At 42.8% G+C, this 20,264-nt stretch overlaps 2 protein-coding genes across 6 annotated transcripts in view; one reads left to right on the forward strand and one right to left on the reverse strand.

Annotated features, from left to right (window-relative positions):
* Positions 1-39: 39 nt before the first annotated feature.
* Positions 40-15,972, reverse strand: LOC121597782. Of its 3 annotated transcripts, none has more exons than XM_041923911.1 (6): positions 15,840-15,972; positions 14,788-15,084; positions 6,134-6,214; positions 2,913-3,011; positions 1,127-1,188; positions 40-1,053 (listed from the first exon to the last, which is right to left on the reverse strand). In XM_041923911.1, exons 2-6 carry the CDS (start codon positions 14,900-14,902, stop codon positions 478-480), a joined length of 933 nt encoding a protein of 310 aa, XP_041779845.1. In that variant the 5' UTR covers positions 14,903-15,084; positions 15,840-15,972; the 3' UTR covers positions 40-477. The 3 variants fall into 3 exon arrangements, with proteins under 3 accessions (XP_041779845.1, XP_041779844.1, XP_041779842.1); XM_041923910.1 differs by having other exon boundaries at positions 14,788-15,118; XM_041923908.1 differs by having other exon boundaries at positions 14,788-15,972.
* Positions 15,973-17,616: 1,644 nt separating this feature from the next.
* LOC121597875 overlaps positions 17,617-20,264 on the forward strand; it is a 102,069-nt gene continuing 99,421 nt past the window's right edge. Inside the window, exon 1 of one of the 3 annotated variants that reach the window (XM_041924122.1) lies at positions 17,617-18,873. The gene's annotated coding sequence lies outside the window, so the exon portion shown is untranslated. The remainder of the gene's footprint in view (positions 18,874-20,264) is intronic. The other 2 variants (XM_041924125.1, XM_041924124.1) reach the window with 2 other exon arrangements.

The raw sequence follows: 20,264 nt of genomic DNA on the forward strand, positions 1-20,264 counted from the left end.
TGCCCCCGAAACGACTTATCTTACAATAAGCTGCATTTTCATTACTTTTTAGTCCCGTCTTTATTGCTATTATTTGCCTTGTTTGTAGTTTCGCTCTATGCCTTGCACATCTAATAAATAAACCCTTCCCCTCGCTCATTGTGTTTTCCATTCCTAGCTGACCCTTTCTTGCAACGTTTCCGTATTTTGTTCTTCTTTGCAACCTAAAATAAGTACATCCCACCCTGGTACGCCGCAACTGCCGCAACAATCCAGCCAATTCGAACACCGCTAACGTTTACGAAATTTTAACAATACACAGACGCACCTCCGAGCCGCATCCGTAAGGAAGGTAAATAAATAGTATCAATATCACATCCTAAAACCGCGAGAAAACTATTTACAAACCACCGTGTGTTGTTCACAACTGAACCTCTGTTTTCGAAGGAATTTTTAACAAATATAATACACTATCCACTGTGAGCCACTGTGCTTCAACTAGTCCAACGACACGTCCGACAGCTGGGCCGTAATGCGTTCCTTGTCCCACTTGCTGACCGGTCGATTGGTACGTCGTCTTACATTCCTTCGGCCACTGTCGACCGTTCCGCGTGCCCGTTCGCTTGTCGTTACCGGGGTGGCTGATTCCGTTGGCTGGACGGTTGTGCTTGTGCTGGCAGGAACGTCCGGTGTAACAACTATCACTCCCGCTTGCTCGTCTTGCTGGTTGGTTCCATCCTTTGACGCTTCCACGGCTCCACTGTTCGTTTGTCCTGATCGGGCTTCGTTGGGCATCGGTTTGAACGACGCCACGGTCGGTTGGTGTAGTGCCTTAAGCTGACTGATCCGTGACTCGAGCACTTCCGCCGGAAGTGTACCGATCGTGTCCTCGTACTCGCGCTGCTTGTTCATCTCGTACAGCTGCTGCAGCTGGTTGTAGGCGCCCTCGTTCATGATCGGTGCCGGTGGCATCAGCGAGTCCCGCAGCTTGTCCTTGTTGAACTGCTGGCGCTGCTTCGTCTGCTTGGACCAGGCCTGCAGCCAGGAGGTGGATCCACCGGGACGGGTTGGGTTCTGGAATCGGAAAAAGAGAAAGGTTTTAGTAAGAGTGTTTGAGGGTGTTGAGGTTGAATGCATTGTTTCGTACCCGAACCGAGTTGGCATACTCGTCATTGTCCACGTAACGTTTGCTGCTGCCTGCTGCTGCTCCTAAGATACAAAATAAAATAAATTATCAAGAAAATATATCAAGAGGCACAGGTTGTTTTAACTCTGAATATCTTTTGTTTAAATTTTGCACTACAGTTTTTGGATGTTGAAGTTTTTGAAGAAGAATACGTATCTTCAAGCATTTTGAACTATTTTTCAGTGTACACTTTAAAGTTGGCGAATGATCTTGTATCTAGCTCTTCATAGTCCTTGGAAACAAATAGAAATTAAACTATTCTAGCGAAACGGATTGGTACTATTCTCCCCGAAATTAGTATAGATGTAGTTTAATCAAGAGGTACGTAGGACCAAAGTCTTGAAAGTTGTTGACATATTCATATTAGTGATGGGTTAAGTTGGCAAAAATCCGGAGTCGACTCCGATTCGACTCCGATAAATTCGGAATCGACTCCGATAAATTCGGAATCGACTCCAGAAGGTAGGTCCACGCTGCAATATCCGGAGTCGTTCGGAATCGTCCGAAAAGGCCCGGAGTCGTCCGGAGTCGGAGCCGTTCTGAGTCGTTCGGAGTCGTTCGAAATCGTCGGAGTCGTTTGGAGTCGTCGGAGTCTTCGGAGTCGTTCGGAGTCGTTCGGAGTCATCGGAGTCGTCGGAGTCGTTCGGAGTCGTCGGAGTCGTTTGGAGTCGTCCGGAGTCGTTTGGAGTCGTTCGGAGTCGTCGGAGTCTTCGGAGTCGTTCGGAGTCGTTCGGAGTCGTCGGAGTCGTCGGAGTCGTTCGGAGTCGTCGGAGTCGTTCGGAGTCGTCCGGAGTCGTTTGGAGTCGTTCGGAGTCGTCCGGATTCACCCGTAGTCGGAGTCGTTCGGAGTCAGTCGAACGACTCTAAACGACTCCGGACGACTCCGACTGCGGCAACTTCGGACGATTCCGGAAGACTCCGGAAGACTGCGGACGACTCCGGACGACTCCGGACGACTCCGGACGACTCCGACTCCGGGCGGATCTAGTGGTTCAATTTTCCCGGAGCCGGAATCGAACTAACAATAGTCGGAGTCGGATAGAGTCGGATCAGAGTCGTGGGTGCGCTCCAAACAACACATCACTAATTCATATCATTAACAGGGCGTTCAAGGAACGGTTATGTTGGAACAGTATCTTGAAGACTTGTTTGACTTTCTGTTGTATTGTTGTAATTTCATAACCTTCACAATAACTCTCAGTGATCCCCCAAAATTCTTTAAGTTTGAAGAATTTTTCATTAACTTCTTGTCTTATAAAACTCTCTCTACTTGTACTTCAATATCTCCCTCCTATTTGCTGATAGAAGAGAACGCGTAATTAAGAGTTATGGCACTAATTTTCATTTATTAATTTTGAAATTAAATCTACGAAAAAGTAAATCAATATCCTCAAAAAAGTAAATCAACACCTCAAAATCGAATAATTGTAATTTATCCACAATGATATGTAAATTAGTAGAAACTCAAGACTATCACCAAGGACTTAATTAAATGAAAGAGATATAAAGATTAAAACTTGGAAATTTGAAACACAACTCATAACATCATTTAAGTCTGTTTTTCAACCCCTAGTTCACTGGCAGTTACGGACAGTTGCAAACATTTCTGGGTGCTCTAGAATAGTCTTTCATTGACTTTCCTTCAGGTTGGAATTGTTTCTTGAAAGTTATTGAACTGCCCTGTTCAAAAATCGAATTCTTCATGAACTTGAAAACCTTGCACTCCCTGCCCCTTCAAATCACTTACCAATTGGTCGCGTATTAAGCTGCGGTCCCAGTTCCAGCTGCACCTGAAAGTCGGCATGCTCACCGAGACGGAAGCCAAAGCCTATCCGAGAGTCAGTTCCTGTTGGCGGGGACGGGAGGAAGAGGAATGAAGAGGTGAGAAAACATCATTGAAAGATCAAAGCTCCTCAACGGAAGTGAAACCGAACCGGTTAAGAGCCGGCAAAGCCAGATGGATGGGTAATGGGTTGCAAAACCTAGGACGATGTTGTTGCTTTTTTTGTTGTTGTTGCGAACCTACGCCAGCTATTGCCTCACAGGCCAGTTTAGTGAGAGCTGTGGACGAAAAACGGTCGGCTATAACTCTTCCAAGGACAGCCTTGAAGCAAGTTCTTGGTTTGGTTCGCTTCGGTAATGAAACCGTGCCCCTTCCAGAGTTTCAGTTCAAGTTTAATCAAACTGTTGGAAGGTTCAGTTACAAGTTTAAGTGACTTGTGTTGATGAACTAACTTCATTTCATGGAGCCACTCCAATCAATCTCTTTCCACTTTCAACTGTTATTTTTATCGGACGTGAAACTGATCCCAGCTTTGTTTGGGATTTGATTACACCGGCAATTAATATCAATCAACCTCCAATTAATCAGGAGGGATGCCCTCCAGCATATAAAAACAGAAGGCGATACATATCTAACCGCCCAACAGCCATCCGATCATCTCACGCTGCGCAAGACATTTTATCGGATCAACACGATCAATCACGATCAATCCATCCCGAAGCTAGGGAAGGAAGCAGCGTGTGATCTTCAAATGACAAAACTTTCCACCGGCAACTTTTTTGGACCTTGGGCAGACGGCATAGGTGAAGTTTGCTCAATTTCGTTTTCACTGCCTTCCGTTTAAAGCTGGGAATGGGAGAAGATGGCACACAGATGTCGTAATAGCCGTAATTGCTGAACGATCGTTTGACTGTAATTGCTTAGTTCCTGCATTTCTTGTTGCAAACGATCACGATGCATGGGACTCCCAAGACAAGATCTATAATTTTACAAAAGCCTCACCACCGGATGGGTTGTAAGTTTTCTGTTCAAATCCCAATTAAATGTGAGGAAGCAATTGATCTCAAATTTGCTACCCCACGCCCGATCGGCACCAACCACACCCAAAGCACACCACTAAACTCATGCACCCCATGCTGTAAAAGTACACGGCGACATGCGACACAGCGAGTCGCGGCCCAAGCATGATGTTTATTTGTATACTCCACCCCCTGCCCACGCTCCTTCTTCCAGCATAGGCCCCCGTGAACGATCACCACCCCAATCCGTCCGGATGTCTGGCGGTTCGGCCGGCCCGGACGGATGCAAACAGAAAGGGAAAGTTGTCCCACTCGTCGTCGGACTGACGACGGCTCGTTTGTACTACGCGCCCGTTGTGGGTGAGTGTGTGTGTGTGTGTGTGTGTGTGTTTGAATGCCATTTATCGTCATTCGGTTTGTGGTCAACAACAACAACAACGACAGACACAACTTCCAATCAAGGTTTTACATTTAATATGAAGAAGAGAGAGAGAGAGGAAGAAAAAACACATACAATCACACACACACATATACAGAGACTTCAGGCGGTTGCGATTAGCATTTTTGTGCAACCAGGTGCATCCGCAGTTGAAGAAGGGTGAGTGAGTGATCGACTTCTTTTTCTACTGCAGCCCGATGCAGTGGCAGGTGAAGCATGAGGTCCAATGATGCTTGGGTGTGTGATTAGCGGTTGAGCGATATTGGATAGAGGGGTGGATTAATAAACGGATGTGATTACACTTTATGTTTAAGGAGCTTGTATGACTTGTATTATTGAATATAAAAGCTTAACAGAGGTTTCCAGGAGTTCTCATAGTTCCTTTACTTGACTTCCTTGACTCTTTCATATAGGAGCTGAAGTTCCCATTCCCATTTCATTAAGTTCATTTCTCGTAACTCCTGGATAACCCTATAATAGAAAACGCGGCCATATTCATATAAATTTGTACGAAATGTAAATATCTCATGTTAATTTCTGTTTTCCAATATCTTCAAATAAAACTGAAAACCATAATCAGCCAAGAATTGGATCAAATCTATTTGCATTCAATGTTTAAAATAAATATAATATATTGTTAAATGAGTTGATCGTATATTTGGCATACTTTCCAACCTTTGTTTTTGATGCTTTTTTGTATTCAGTTCCAGATGCAATGATAGTGGTGAAAGTGTTGTTTACAATTGCGCCTAAGGGGACTGTTCGTCGTGATTATTAGCATGAGTCATTTTACTTGTTTTTTTTTTCATTGTCTTGAAGCAAGTAAGACCAGCCATTTTTAGTAATTTAATAAAATGTCATTTTACTTACAGAAATTGTCCAATGCTTCTAGTACACTTTTGTACCAATAAATGAATTAATTTATGTAGAATAATGACAGCAGTTTAATAAATCATGCTAAGATTTAGAAAAGAAAGGTCAATTTCAACAGGATATTGTCAAATTTGAACACATTTCTAAGGTTGTAACTTGATCAACACCTAAAACACTTCGCAATAACACTGCAGTGAGCAGCTTTTATGTCTATATGGCCACCTCACATCCGGTTTGCTTCCAAACGGATCCATTCACGCCCACTGCACCCTGTGAGTCAGACAATCGAAGCTCAACTCTCTTCCGAGAAAGTGTCACTTAAACATACCGCGTAGAGGAGAAGAATTTTACTTCATTTTAATAGAAAAAAAACCATAAAACGTCACCCAGCTCCTCCCAAACAGACTATTTTGTTGACCTGCAATCCTGCGCCTCCAATCAGCAAAACAACAGCCAAAACAACAAGCCGCACGGTGATGGCTTTGGTTTTCAAAATTACGAAATTAAGCACCTGGCCACCCATGGGAGGAAATAACGGACCTAAAGACCACCGCCCGCCTTCTTCACTATTCCTTATGCCCTCGTACGCATCTCTTCCCATTTCTTTCGTTCGTTCGGTCACCATTAACCCCTTTTTTTTGCTTGCCGGCACGTTCCCATCTTTTGGCCGCGGCCGTTCCCTGCAGGTCCCGCTCAGATTGATCAAAATTACATAATTTGTGCTTCCCGAAATGCGTCCCGCCGCTCGCCGTCTGCCCCTCCTGCCGGGCGGAGATTTGCATTCCGGCCCAGAAAAACCGGACCTCCACGTGCTTTGGATGGATGGGACGCTCTCTCCCTCCCCGTTGTCTTACCTTTCTTGATCGGTGGAATGTTGGAATAGACCAGGGAAAGTATCGATGGCAGCTCCTCCGGCACGATGAACGCATTTGTGACTGTGTGGAAGAGAGGAGAGAAGAAGAAAAAAACAGAAGTACAAAGAAAATGAGTAATGACAGTAGAAAAGAGAGACCCGCCCGGACCCGGACGGACGTGGTCAGCGGAATTACACGGGCGGATAAATAAGTGAAGATTTTAATAGTCCAAACGGTGCGGCATACACACGGGGCAAAGTACTTGATTTTGGGGTACGGGAACAAACACGAACGAAATGAATGAAGATGAACCTGGGGAGCGCGAAAGGAGATGCATTAAAGCTAGGCCTTTTTGATTAAATTATTCAACCGTATCCGTTGCTTTTCGACTTTTTCCCTCGAAATCGTATAAATGTACCCTTTCACGCTGTTTGGATGTGGTTTGTTTTGCACACACACACACACAATTTAATGATTTTTTTTTGTAGGTAAATGATGCATAAAGTAAGCCAAAAGGTGCAATAATAGTTATCATACTCAGCGGGAAAAGAGAAGGTCCAAGATTTCTGCCAATTTTGCAGATTTCTTTCGTCGCTTTTGTGATTGCAATCTGGCAATTTGCACGACTTTTTTGCGACTTCACATTCACCTGACGGCAGAAAGGCTTAACTATTTGATTTATTGCTTGACAAATGTTACATTGTTTCAGCGGCTTATGGTTGATTATGTTTTGATTGTTTGTTTATATATTTATTGTGGAAAGTATATTTTTGGTTAGGTTTTTTTCAACAAAAAATAAATAAAAAGATTAACAGAGATTATCAATTTTTCATATTCTTTACACTTTGTTTACCACAATACCAAATCCTAATAGTTGGGAGAGCTGAAGGTAATGTTGATAGCTCGATGGTTCAATAAGAGACAGCTTTAACTAAGTCCGAGTTTTGCAAAAAGTTATAATTAGGTTTAAAAAGTAAAATTTTAACATCATTCGGCTTATTTCCCTTTTAAGATCGTAGGCTGAAATTTCAGCCTGCCAATGTGAATGTACATACAGGTAGGCTTATCCCAAGGTGTGTGTATTTGGAAGGTTCATTTTTATCGCTTCTGTTGCTTAATGAAGATTTTAAGAGTCCTCTTGAAAGCCTGTTTGAGCAAAAGTCCTGTCAAAAAGTGACGTTCAAATTTGGTTATACAAAACATGCTATGTGAGGACCTGATCTACATAAACTTTGATTCTATATTCCACCACCTGATCGCTTTAATGCACCTTGGGATTAATGAAAACACTACGTTGTTCAGCTATTTTTTCGAGTAGGCACTCGAATCTAATTCTAGCTTTGATGGCAAGGTGGATTAATAGAATCAGGTGGTGGATAAAGGCCTTTGGGGGGTCTGCATAGTTGAGGGACTTTACGTCATTTTAAAACCGTAAACTAATGGTTTCGGCACACAAAGCATAGTAAATAGAAGAGATTTCTTTGTTACTACGTGCATTTTTGTATGTATATTGATTTTATCGAAAAAATGAGATATATTAATAAAAAGATTTGATGATTTGTTTATGCACGAAATGTAAAATCATGCAAGTAAGAGTTCTAATGTCACTTAAATTGTCCCTGCGGCTCATAGATAATGAGAAATTAATGTGAAAATGGAAAAAAATAATGATTTCTTAGTTTTCATCCTCAAAAATGTCGAAAACACAATAAATGATAGAATAAATTCAAGGAATAACATAAAATAACACATTACAATCTATGTTTTATTGTTAAAAGCGAACTCCCAAAGCCCAGAATATATTTTTAAAGAATATTTAATCGAAAAACTGGGATAGATAAATTATATGAACAAATTAAATAAATGTAAACAAAGTTTGCCGGTCTCAAGGTACAGTCGTCAACTCGTACAACTTAACAACATGCCCGTCATGGGTTCAAGCCCCAAATAGACCGTGCCGCCATACGTAGGACTGACTATCCTGCTATGGGAGGAAATCAATAAGTCACTGAAAGCCAACCCCACAAGTGGGTTGGCAGGCCTTGACCGACATCGGTTGTTGAGCCAAACAAGAAGAAGAAGAAACAAAGTTTGAATCCTGGGGACCTTGCGTCAAGTGACGAATTGTCAAAATGCTCTAGATTCCACCACCTGATATTTTTAAATCCACCTTGCTTTGAGGCTGAAATAATCTAGGCTGAAAATCGCAGGCTAGCTAGTTTTGTATGGAGTTTTGACATGATTTCAGCCTCCAACCGTCAAACTCCATATAAAAAAAGCTGACTAGAATCGTGAAGGGTCCCATTAACAGTGAGTAGGTCAGTTGAAGCTTTTGATAGATCATATATTTAACTACGAAAGATTGGTAGTTTATATTCATCTTTTCATATTGGCTCTTTTTTATATTTTAATATAATTAATTCAACTCAGAAGAGAAGGGGTTTTATGCAAATAGTGCAAAGAGATGTAGGTGTATTAATTTTTAATATTTGTCAAAAAACGGTTCCACAGACTACTCAAACCTATTTTGATTCAAAGACAGACAGTTAATCAAGCCATAGCATTACCATCTCAATTAAAATAAAGACACATTACAATCCACTCCAATGGTTCCAGTGCGCTGTAGAAAGCACCCTAGCCCAACATCGATCAAACGTGTCGAACATGATCATCATGATCATCATCATCATCACCATCCTCAGCTGTAGCGCATTTCATCTTCAATGAACACCTTCAAACTCATCTCATCCTAATAATGACGTTAAGATACCTTTCTTCAAGTGTTTCTTCGCTTTGCCTCGGTATCATATTGATCGTTTTCAAACGGTGCTGTAATTTGCATTCAACAAACTCACTCAATTACCCCCATACAACAATACGGCTACGGTTATGGAGGGCATAGACAGTCTGCTGCTCATTTATCATGCCACTCCATTCAAATGGTGTTTGAAATCGCTGTTTTTGGAGACGATTCGAGAAGCAACCCTGTGCATGATTAATGGCAAAAGGGAAGCTGCAAACATTCTGGACAAATTGTGCAGACAAAACGAAAAACACAGCCCCAACCCAACAACAGCACAATAGTGCCACAAGCTGGTGGCGTGAGAAATCATAAATTGAAGTCATTTTTCTTCCTCAACTCTACGGAGCGCGCTTTTACGTAACAGTGGGTTCGATCGATCAACCAACCAAACCAGTTTCGGCCCCGGCACAGCCCTGACGCATTAGTGGCGCGTAAAAGGATCTTTTGCTCTGCCCAGTGGCCACCGGACTGCATCCATCGGACAAGGTCTGCCACTGCCAAACGGATGGCGATTGTAAAGACCTTGGCACGGCGCGAAGCAGCAAAAACAACGCGCGTCCGAACGGCTGCATAACGAAGGACTTGAACGGGCGGATAGAGCAGGAACCTGTTCCACATTTCTTGGGTTGTGTGCTGAGTTGTGCTACGATTTAAACAAATTCACCACACAAACACAAACACAGACAATTTGCACGATTGAGGGAGGGATTGATGTGTTCCGCGTGTAAGAGTGCGTGATGGTATGTGTGGCAGGTTAGTTGAATTTTGGAGTACTTTCAAGCGTTCAGCGAGTGCTTAGTTTGTTGCGGCTGGTTTGGGTTGAGTGCACACTAATAGAGTGGTATGAAAGTGAAAACTAATCGATCGGTCACGAAACTGATTAAATCAATTCGATCAAAACCCCAAATGCCACCTGACGTTGCACGACCAAGGGGTTTAGTTCCGCCATTGTTTTTTGGAGGGGGGGATTGTCAAACAAGATTTAAAATGTATTTTCTATTCAATGTGGAATCGTGTATTGAAAAGTGAATAGAAATAAGGGAACGCAAATTGAAATCAAAACATCAATAAAATCATTTTTCAATTAAATAACAAAAATATGTCATTTTACTGCAATGATCTACAACACAAAACACAATCATAAACGATCATCTGATCGTCTGGTTTTCCCTTTCATGACAGTGGTTGGTGTAATCATAAACCACAAGACCACACAAGATTGATGCAAATGTTGATGCAAACGCACACGATGCACACTTCACTTCTGTTAACCTCTCAGGCTGCAAAGACATTGCTTGGAGACAATGTGGGTCAGCACCACTAACGAATAGCAGCGAACAGCCTGCTAATGGCACACCGTAAAGTGGCTAGTCAATATCCATCCTAAGAGGCCACTTTGGCCACGTTGATGAGCGACAAACAGATGAAATCGTAGTAAAAACCTCGTTAAACACGTGTTTTAGCCTCGTTGAAGGTGGTAATGCTTGACGCAAAAGCGCATAAAACAAGCGTAAGAAGGGCTTATAATATGCTGTTAATATGTTGATTATTTTTCATTACTTTTAAGGGGCAGTTTAATACGAAAGAGTGGATGCATCAAATATCTCAACCATGCGATCAATTTATTTTATTATTTACCATAATTGTGTGATGTTTAAAATGAAATGTTTCAAGCAAAGCTGCCTGACCTTTCATCACGACCCAAGAAACCTGAAGTAAACTCGTTCTCCTTCCCATAATAAATTCAATATTAAAGTATATCTCCGCTTCATAAAATGCCTTTCACAAGTTCTACCAAATTAATTAACGCTTCCCCACCTGCTACCTCCATCCGTGACGCCCTTGTTATGCAATTAAGAGTGATTTTTTTTTGTACCACAACCTTACCCACTTTTTTTAGTTCAACGCCCCTCGTTCATTCGCCGATCGCACCCTCGGATCAATGCGCAAAGGGGCTACCCGGTCAACGCATGATGCCGGTGTGACCTTGCGAAAGCTAAAGCCCCAACATCTTCCACGCGCGAGCTGGGCTGCATTTAAGTTTTGTTTTTTTTTTTCTTTTTTCAGCTGCAAAATGGACGGGAAATTGTTTAAAACAGATTCCACCAAAAAAAGAAACAATCAAATTGGAGCAAAAAACGACGCCTTCCTAAATGAGGTTACACTTTGCGCACGGCTTGTGAGCCGGACACGAACAGCCGGCCAGCCTCCAGGAGAAGCCAACGACGATGATCGTGATGGTGATGATGATGATGATGATGATGAGGTTTGGCTGGTTTGCTGACGATTACGATTATCGGGTTTTGTGTGTGATCATGCTTAGCTCATACCTTCAGGGGAGGGCCATCGGGAGGGGTTTGGTCAGTGTAAATGGGGGCTTCCACCACGTGCCGAACCTGTGAACGGTGTCAATGTCGTTCGAGGTTTTTGGGATGTGTTATTGAACTGCACAAATTATCTCACGCAAACCGGTGCATTATCTTAGCATTCATGATGCGTAGTGAGCATAAAAAAACCTCCCCTCCGGTCATAAAACTCGAGGTCGAACTGGAGGTTTTGCCAACTATACGGTGCAGTTGCTTCCCAAGAAAATTCCACAAAAAAAAGATGGAAGGAGAATTGCAAACATCAATCTGTAGGCATTTTCACACAAAACCGTGGTTGAAAAGCTACATCTTTTTAGCATAATGCTGCACGCTTCTTTAGACTATACAAGCATTCAATTGCACACAATCATGCGCTCTCCCCCACGAGCACACCACCTTAAAGTCACATCATTGCGCGATCGTGTCACATTGTATGCAGCTCTTCTCAAAGGGTCATCGGGCTGCTCGGGGGCATCATAAAATGCAGCTTCTTCTCACAACCATAAATCATGCAATCGCGTGCAATCGCTGCTGAAAGTACCGTCAGCATAAACATGGTGCATTGTACACTGTGGCATGTAATTATGGCAATTGTGTGGAATTGAAAGTGACGACACAAGATCGCAGTTTATGTTTAAATGAGTTATAAAAGCCCTATTGCAAGCTGCTTCATGTAAATCCCGCTTATGTAATTTTCTAACATTGTAATGGTTCATAAATCCACTCACTTAGTAATGCTTCACTGCCTTTAATTATCCCCCCCAAATAGGGACCAATCAATCAATCAACAAACACTTTAGCCCAAGGGTTTAATTTTCACATTCCCCAATAACTGGAAATCTACCCCGGTGATCGGTGGCACAAGAAAAGCCATCTCGTTTATTTCATCAACGGGACAGTCCCACAGGCTTTAACATTAAGACACCTATTAAGACACCTCCGATAACTAGCCGCCAGGGCAAGCGAACCGTTCGGGCATTATAATACGCACCTTCGATTGCGTAGCAGACGGCCATCATGGTCAAACCTCAAAACGATTGCCGCTGGCAGCTGCACAGCTTCTTCTCCACCGTAAGCAATCGGAGTCAAACCCCAACAACTAAAGAAGCCGCTTCAATACCGCTCCGCGCCCAAAGACGCACCTGCGTGAAAGTGAAAACGTATTAGCGTTGATAAATGTGCCCACTTGTTCGGTGCGCAGTGGGCACCGTCTTCCCTATCTAGCGTGAAGGTGCCGGTGCTCCTATCCATCGGCATAGCGGGTGCTAATCAAATTAAATATTACGATGGACATCGCACGGTGGTGCTGATGGATTTGTTGAAAAGGTTAAAATATTGTCCAATTTAGGGTGGAAGGCGCATGCGTAAAGCAAAGCAGCCGCTCTGCGTACGGTAGCACAAGCTGTCACCTTTTTCTTCTTGTGTGCTGCACACCATGTGGCTGACCAGCATGGGTTGAAATGTGAAAGATGACTTCTTAATTGAGGGAGAGAAAAATAAGCCGTAAATCAAATTTATTTCCTCGCGCAGCCTTATTCGGACGATGCAAATGGAAGTGACTCCCCTTTCATTTAAGTGCAAACAATCGAAGAGTTTGAACGGCCCATAGCGGCATGCTTTTTAGAGGACCAATAAAGGGAAACGGTTTTAGGAACTGTGATACAACTTAATTTAGACGTGATTCATCTCGGATGAAAGTATGCATCTTACACTTTTAAAATGGTTTCAATAGCATACGGCACCATTTTTGATAAATTGAAACTGTTTGTGCAATAAATAATCGTTTAAAAAAGAGCAAGATTAAGATAGCATAACTGATACTAAGTCTGAATTTTGATTCTTTGTTGATCCTGATCATGGCATCGTTGTGAAAATGTCATATTACAATTTAAATAGAACAGATGTTCAATATCTTTTAAAACTCTAAGAAAGCTGTCAAGAATAAGAGCTGTTTTGCTACAATTTAATGCCAAATCCATGGGGAACTCCTGACCATAGCAAAAATAACTGTAATATGGTTTTTTATAAGCATTGAATTATTTTAATAAATAAAAGTTACATGTTTATGTTATATTCAATACAGCGATTAATTAATCATTACAATTCCATTTCATGTTATCACTGCATCCTGGTCATGGCACCGCAAACACTACCACATGTAACATGTTATGGAAATTGTTAACATGTAAATATAGTACGATAAATCTATGATAAATATTTAAGCTTTTACTAATACTTTTTGTGATAAAATAAGCATCTTTAGATTCACATAATTAATGCTTCAAGTTGCTCGAACATGATAATAAATTTGTTTAAACAAAATTTGATTTTTTGTTTAAAAAAATGAATAATGCTGTTTTCTGCCATTTTCTTGGAATTATTTGGCTAATCACGGCACCAGTAAACATAAAAATCAAAATCATTATAATGTACATAATTGTAATGCATGCACTCTCCTGTACAGGAGACATAATCATTCATAGTGAAGAGATTTTTTATTTCTTTTTCGTGTGCTATTCCACAAATAAGCCACAATATTTTTGCATCATTTACGCTCAATATCGCACAAACCTCAACATGTATTGTGCAATTCATCAAGATATCCAAGCAATCAGCATCGATCGATCTGTTGCTATGTGCGCCTTAGCACCGATCCCCTATGCTCCTCAACGATAACAAACGTCATAACGAGCATGCGCTTGCAGAAAAGCTTCCACGCACCAAAAATCCCACCTCGATTTGGCCTCCAGTTTTCTCGTTTCACCTGTCTCTTCCGTACCGATTTTAAACACGCATCGATTGCACAATTCCGGTGCTTTCTTTTGCACCGAGCAATTGCATGAGCGGAAGAAATTATGTGTTTGTTTGTTTGTTTGTTTGCCTGAAAGGGGTGCTGTTTTGTGGAGCATTTTTTCTCCCGATCGATCGAAAAAATCGATGCACCACCAAATCTCGATGATCGTTTGGCAATGGATACTGTAGATTCGATAGGTGTTGTCACTCAAAATAAAAATGCAAAACTTAGTTAGTGATAGTAGATATAGAAAAAGGGGAAAAAGGGCTCAGATACTAGTAACAGCGCACCGGTACACTCTCCTTTTCTTCCTTTCGATAACACGCTTTTCCGTTCCGCGTTTCCGCACCGAAAGACAACGATCGCGCGCGCGCGCGCTCACTCGGATACGCTGCACGCGCACGGCGAAGGGGCGAAGGAAAAACCCGTTTTTAAAGCACGTTCATTTCCCTTCCTTTCATTTTCATTTGCACACACATACGTAATGGCACATTGCTGGTGCGCAATGGGAGTCACAACTGCGCGAACCTGGCTTGACTTGGCTGCGTGATTGAGTCATAGTTGGTAGGTCTGGCACCTCTGCTTTTTGTTCGCGGTGACCTTTCCAACAGTGCTGTATGCTGATGGAGAAAAGCCTCATTTCGGATGATTACCTTCCTCTAACCTCGCTGGTACACCCGAGCACACTTACATGAGACGGCATCAAATGCCAGCAGGAACAGCAGCAACAGCAACTGTCCCGGCCCGGCCGCCAACGGTCGTGGCCTCCGTCTCGCACGCAATCCAATTAGCGCTCGTTTCATCATCTCGCTGCGGCGTATCACGATCTTCCTTTTTGCCGTGCCGCGTTGACACCCCGGGGACGAGCGCTGGAGAAGGTTGTTGTGTGTGCGTTGTCGATAAGAAAATGTACGATCGCCAAACACTCTAACACCAATTCGACACAATTGCGCACACCATTTTCCAAAATTCACGCAGCGGCTGCCTTCTTTTTTTTGGTGGACGAAAGGAAAAAAGGAACACTTCACAGAGATAATCAGGAATCAGGGGCAACCACACACACACTGCACCGATTTTACTTCCCCTCTTGTAAAAATGACTGTTTCACCCCCTCTTTCTCTCTCACACACTCACACACACTGCTCCAAAATTTAGGGGTGAATTTCTTTCGCTCAAATCAATCACCTCGTTTGGCTGGTGTGTGCAATTGCTTCGATGCGCAATCCGGTGGTCCGATAAGAGGTGCCGCGTGAAGAACCTCTCGGCGGCTCCAAGGGGGGGAAAGAGCGAGAGAGAGAGAGAGACCGTGAAGAAAAAATAACAAAACTTTCTCACTGCGGAATTTCGATTTCGAGCCGCAATACACTAGCTCACCCCCTACACACACACATAGGCACACACACAGAAATACGCGTTTTGGGGTCTTCGCGGTTCGTCTTCACGATCAACCCCTACGATCAAGCAGGCGGGGTGAAACGATTTTCTTTATTGCACACGGCGCCGTTACCCAAATAAATACAAATGAACGCCGAAACCGAGCACTTGATCACGCACACACACGCTACGCGATCGCGGGAGGGTATGAATCTCTCCGGGTCAAGATGGCAGGGTTGTTTGTGGGGCGGTAGAAATGCACGCAAAAATGACAACACACAGTTTGAGGGATGACAAAAAAAGCACACCGACAGGCAAACACACACACACACACGAATGGACAATTTTGCAAGCGGTCTCGCAACCAACCGATCTTGTGATGTTGATGAAGGCGCGATGATCGGTGTGGCAACCGACTCTTCGAACTGGGGAAAGAACTGCACGCTACGGCAAGCGACGAACCGCTCGAGTGGTTGGATGGCGAGTGACTGAAAAGTGGTTGGGTTTCGGGCACCCGAGTACGCATTCGGCACCGACCCGGTCGGTGGCTCTCGCACACACTCTCGCAACGTGGGGCGAAGACCAGCGCTGGTGTAGTGGATCGGCGGTCTGCGGTTGCGTTTGAAAATCCATCAGCCTGACGACGATGACGACGCTGGTAGTGGTTATGATTGGCCGTTTTCTCCCCATGGGTTGATCCTAACACTACAGTGGGTGAATGGGATGCAATGAACGTGATAGCTAAGACTTCGATCTAATTAGACGTGAATTTCATGGTAAAAGTAAGCACTAGAATTAATGTTTGCAAGATGCCTCACATTATTGAAATCCATGTTTCACTTGGATTTGACTCATTCAAGATTTCCAAAATTTCAAAATTTTCAAGTTAAAATTTGACTCATTCTTAGAAATTGTTAATATTAAATTAAAAAAAAACACATTGAATTAACGATTGATTTTTGCTTTAACTGTAGTAACTTTAATAACTTTTAGTAATCAAATGAATGTGTTGACCTCTTTTTAAAATCACTTTTTAAATCCTCATCTCCTCCAGATCTCGATTTTATTATTTTCAAATCTATCGTATTCAACGTGTATCAAACACTAATTATTGTGCTTCATGGTATTAAGTAAGTCCTAAAGGCTAGTAGGGCCCGGCATGACCAGAGAGATCGTCACGTCAAAAAGAAGAGGAAAGTGGCTCATTGATCAATTGTCAAGTAGCTATACTAGTGCAAAAAATTGCAAAAATGCCGGTTTGGTAGTGCAGTAGTCCACCTGTATGACGTAACAACATGTGTCATGGGTTCATGCTCCGAATGGATCGATACGTAAGACTGACTATTCTCATCTACGTAATCTATTACTCACTAATAGCCAAGCCCAATAGTAATAGAGACAGACTGACAACTTGTTGTTGCGCTAAAGAAGCAGAAGAAGAACCAGCTATATCAATGCTCGTAGTATATGCGTTTTGGAGTTTTTAGAGATGACTTGACTGTGTCACACACGTTCAAATGACGTTCATTTTATAATTATTATTATTTTTTTGCATTAACGATTGGTTCTAATTGCTGAGAAATGCAAGCATAGTTATCATGAGAAATAAAATAAAAACTCTCACCTTCATGTATTTATTACTTTCATTTTGTCATTCAGCTCGTTTCGCCCCCGGAATGGAGGCAAAAAATATCTTGAAAGTCATTTTCAACTGATTATAAACTCGTAGAGGTGCATAATAGCTGCTTAAGAGCTACGGTTCCACTGTTAAGCAGCGTAAATGATGCGGCTATTTCGAAACATAGCTTATCTGCGTTTTTTTTTACATTCATTATGCACACTATTACGAAACACTACTAAGGAAGTAACAATGACGTAGATTATGAGATAATTTATTAAAAATAAATAAAGACTTCAATTGTTTCCTTTCCTTTTTGCCACCGAAAAATAGCATCAACGCTCATTCCTACCCCTTGACAGCGAGCACAAACGTCACCGGCGGCATTTGGCGCGTGACAGCTGCCATCGACGTCAATGCGAACAGTGAGCGAAACCGCCACCCCATTTCGTCCAAACCGCACACTGAGCAGGATACGGTTCGTGGTCAAAACAGCACCTTGTTTACGATTTCCAACGTGAGAAAAAGTCAAAAACGTTCATTATTTTGTCCAGCTCGGACGTCGTCGTTGTCGTCGTCGGGTCGCGTGAAGTTCTAATGTTTTGTTTTCAGTTTTAAACCCTAAACCATACAAACTTGAGTGTTTTCGCAATTGAAAGGAGAAAGAAAAACGTCTAAGAAGTACGTAAGTGTTGGTTGGGAGAGAATTTAATTTACTTTTCTGTGCAGTTTTTGTTCTTTTCAATGTGTGTGTTCGTGTGTGCGTGCTTGCGTTCGTGTTCTTTCTCGCATTCTTTCCCCCATAGAGAAAGGGGAGGAAAGGTGCTGCCGTAGAACAACCCTTTTTCGCGGTGTCTGATGCAGGGAGTGAAATGTCAATTGTGTGCTTTGTGGCTGAGGGTTCAAGATGTTCCTTTTCTCAACAAGGTGGTAGAATCTTACCCATTCTCCCGGTCGCTTGGTGCAGCAATGCGACTTTCGCATCAGAATTATTCAACCAAACAGGCGAATTTTCAACACACAAACACGCGAAGGTGCCAACAGTGAGCAGAAATTCCCAGAAAAGAAAAGCGGGTAGGGAAAGCAGCAGCTTTTCCATTTCCATTCGCAATCAAACACGGAAACGGAGACGCGCAAGTGTAGAAAAGGCGCACCAGAGAAGGAAGTGGTTAGGAAGGACAGGAAGGCAGTGCGTCAGGCAGGGGGCTGCAGCAGAGTCTTTCGGTTGTTCGGGGTTGTTTTGCCCTGATAACATTGTTCTTCCCCAGGGTTTATTGTGTGATTGTGTGAAACATTGCCGCCGCTATCGAAATAGAAATAAAGGTGCGTGTTCCCGTGTGCTTCTGTGTGTGTATGCAGTTTAAGCTTGCGAAAAAGAAGAAGAAGCGTCATTGTGCGGTAGAAAAAAGGGCTGTTTGAAAAAGGAAAATAAAACCTCCCAAAAGCTAACAAATACAAATGCGCTCCAAGAAGCCAAGCAACGGAATGTGTGACCGTAGTGTGTGGGTAATTTCAATTCAATTTGTGTGCGGCTAATGCTTTTCTAAGGTTACTGCGAGCAACATGAAAAGGTGCGTGTTGCTTGTCTGCATGTATGTGTGTGTGTAAGTGTGTGTATGTGTGCTACGATTTGAAAGAAAAGGAAGCAAAAAGGATAACAACCGAAACGACGGCGGAGTACCTTTAATTACTATGTGCGTCCCGGTCAAAGACAAGGGAACGATTCGTCTCATGTGTTTTCAACGCAGACAACAATGGCAAATGGTCCAGCAAAAAGCCTCTCAGGTAAGATGTAGTGAAAAGTGCATTAAACGTACCTTAAGAGGGTTTATTCTTTCTTTCTCTATATTTGTATGTGTGTGTTAAACTACAGCCTGCCTGTAGTTGAGGCACAAAGTATGCTTTCAGCCACCGTCGCAGGTTGCTATGATTTGTGTCGAGTCCCTTTTGTTGAGGGCGTTTTAAATTTCACAGTGCTCAAGCACTGTGGAAATGGAAATTGAGCTGGAATAGAGTTTGAATACATGCAAGGCTTTATGTTCCAATTTTTAGAAGTTGTTGTATATTGTATATTTTGCCATTTTGTCTGTGTTGTGAACGTAAAATAGCACTACACACTATCAACCCTATCATCTCACTCACTGAAAAGCACTTCGAATAGCTTATAATAATTCAAAACAAATAAAGAACATTCTCCTAATAAGCTTCATCTTATCCTGTTAAGATTATGATACCCCGATACCGGTTCCCTGTTCAATTGGCACCCCAGGCAACCCAGCATCCCAGACGTTGCCGTTTGAATTTTAACCGTTTTTGCGTTTTAATATTGTGCGACCCGCTTCACGAACCGTTTGCTGTTTTCGAATATGGAATTGGCTTTTCTTATATGCCTTCAACGTCATTCTAGAGCCTGCTTCCTCTTCCACCACATCTGGATGTGCCAGCCTGATGATCACTATCGGGAATGATGTTTGAGAACAGGTTAATGCTGCCCCAGCAGAACCAGTTATTCCAGTTGACCGGTGCGAGAGCCTCCTTGCCGAGACACACACACACACACCTCCCCACCAATGATCTGCGCTCGGATGTGAATGTATTATTTAAATGTGGCTTTTAAATGTGTTGTTTAGAGAATGGTACCCCTGGCGGCAAACTCCCGGGCCAAACAGCTGCAGTAAACTTTTCGAGAAGAAATTGAGAAATTGAGAATTTGGTTGAAAATCCCAACCGGGGCCAGACCGGCAGGGCAAAGCGTACAAACCGCAATATGACGTTGTTCTTACTTTTAGGGTAGCTGTTGTTAAACCGTGTGATCACGAGAGAGTGAGGGAGAGCGACTGGAAGGCCAGCAAACTAGTAGACTTTGCCTTATCAGCTTCCTACGGACGTCCAGCATAACCACCAGCTCGCGATAATGGTGCGACAACGGTTACAGAACCCCAACGCTTTGCGAAAGTGAAAACGCACTTTGGTGCTGTATGGGTTTGCCCGCTGCTCTGTGTGTGTGTATGTTTTCCAGTGGCGTTGTCATGCGTTTTTATGGTCCCCCAGCATTTGATAAGATCACTGGAAAGAAGGGGGGATTTGGTGGTTTTGAAGTAGTTGTCCGAAGGCACGACCCACTGGATAATCTCTCGCCTTTCGCCTTGTTGGAGTAAAATGATAAGAAAAGCTGT

This window comes from Anopheles merus, chromosome 3R, assembly GCF_017562075.2.
Source record: "Anopheles merus strain MAF chromosome 3R, AmerM5.1, whole genome shotgun sequence".
NCBI lineage: Eukaryota > Metazoa > Arthropoda > Insecta > Diptera > Culicidae > Anopheles > Anopheles merus.

What these genes read in the sequence shown, in the direction of transcription:
- LOC121597782 (XM_041923911.1), bottom strand. Translation starts at nt 14,902, where the DNA reads ATGATGAAACGAGCGCTAATTGGATTGCGTGCGAGACGGAGGCCACGA. An exon ending in GGCATTTGATGCCGTCTCAT is followed by an intron (nt 6,215 to 14,787) that starts GTAAGTGTGCTC and finishes TCTTCCACACAG; the next exon opens with TCACAAATGCGTTCATCGTG. An exon ending in CATTCCACCGATCAAGAAAG is followed by an intron (nt 3,012 to 6,133) that starts GTAAGACAACGG and finishes CCCCGCCAACAG; the next exon opens with GAACTGACTCTCGGATAGGC.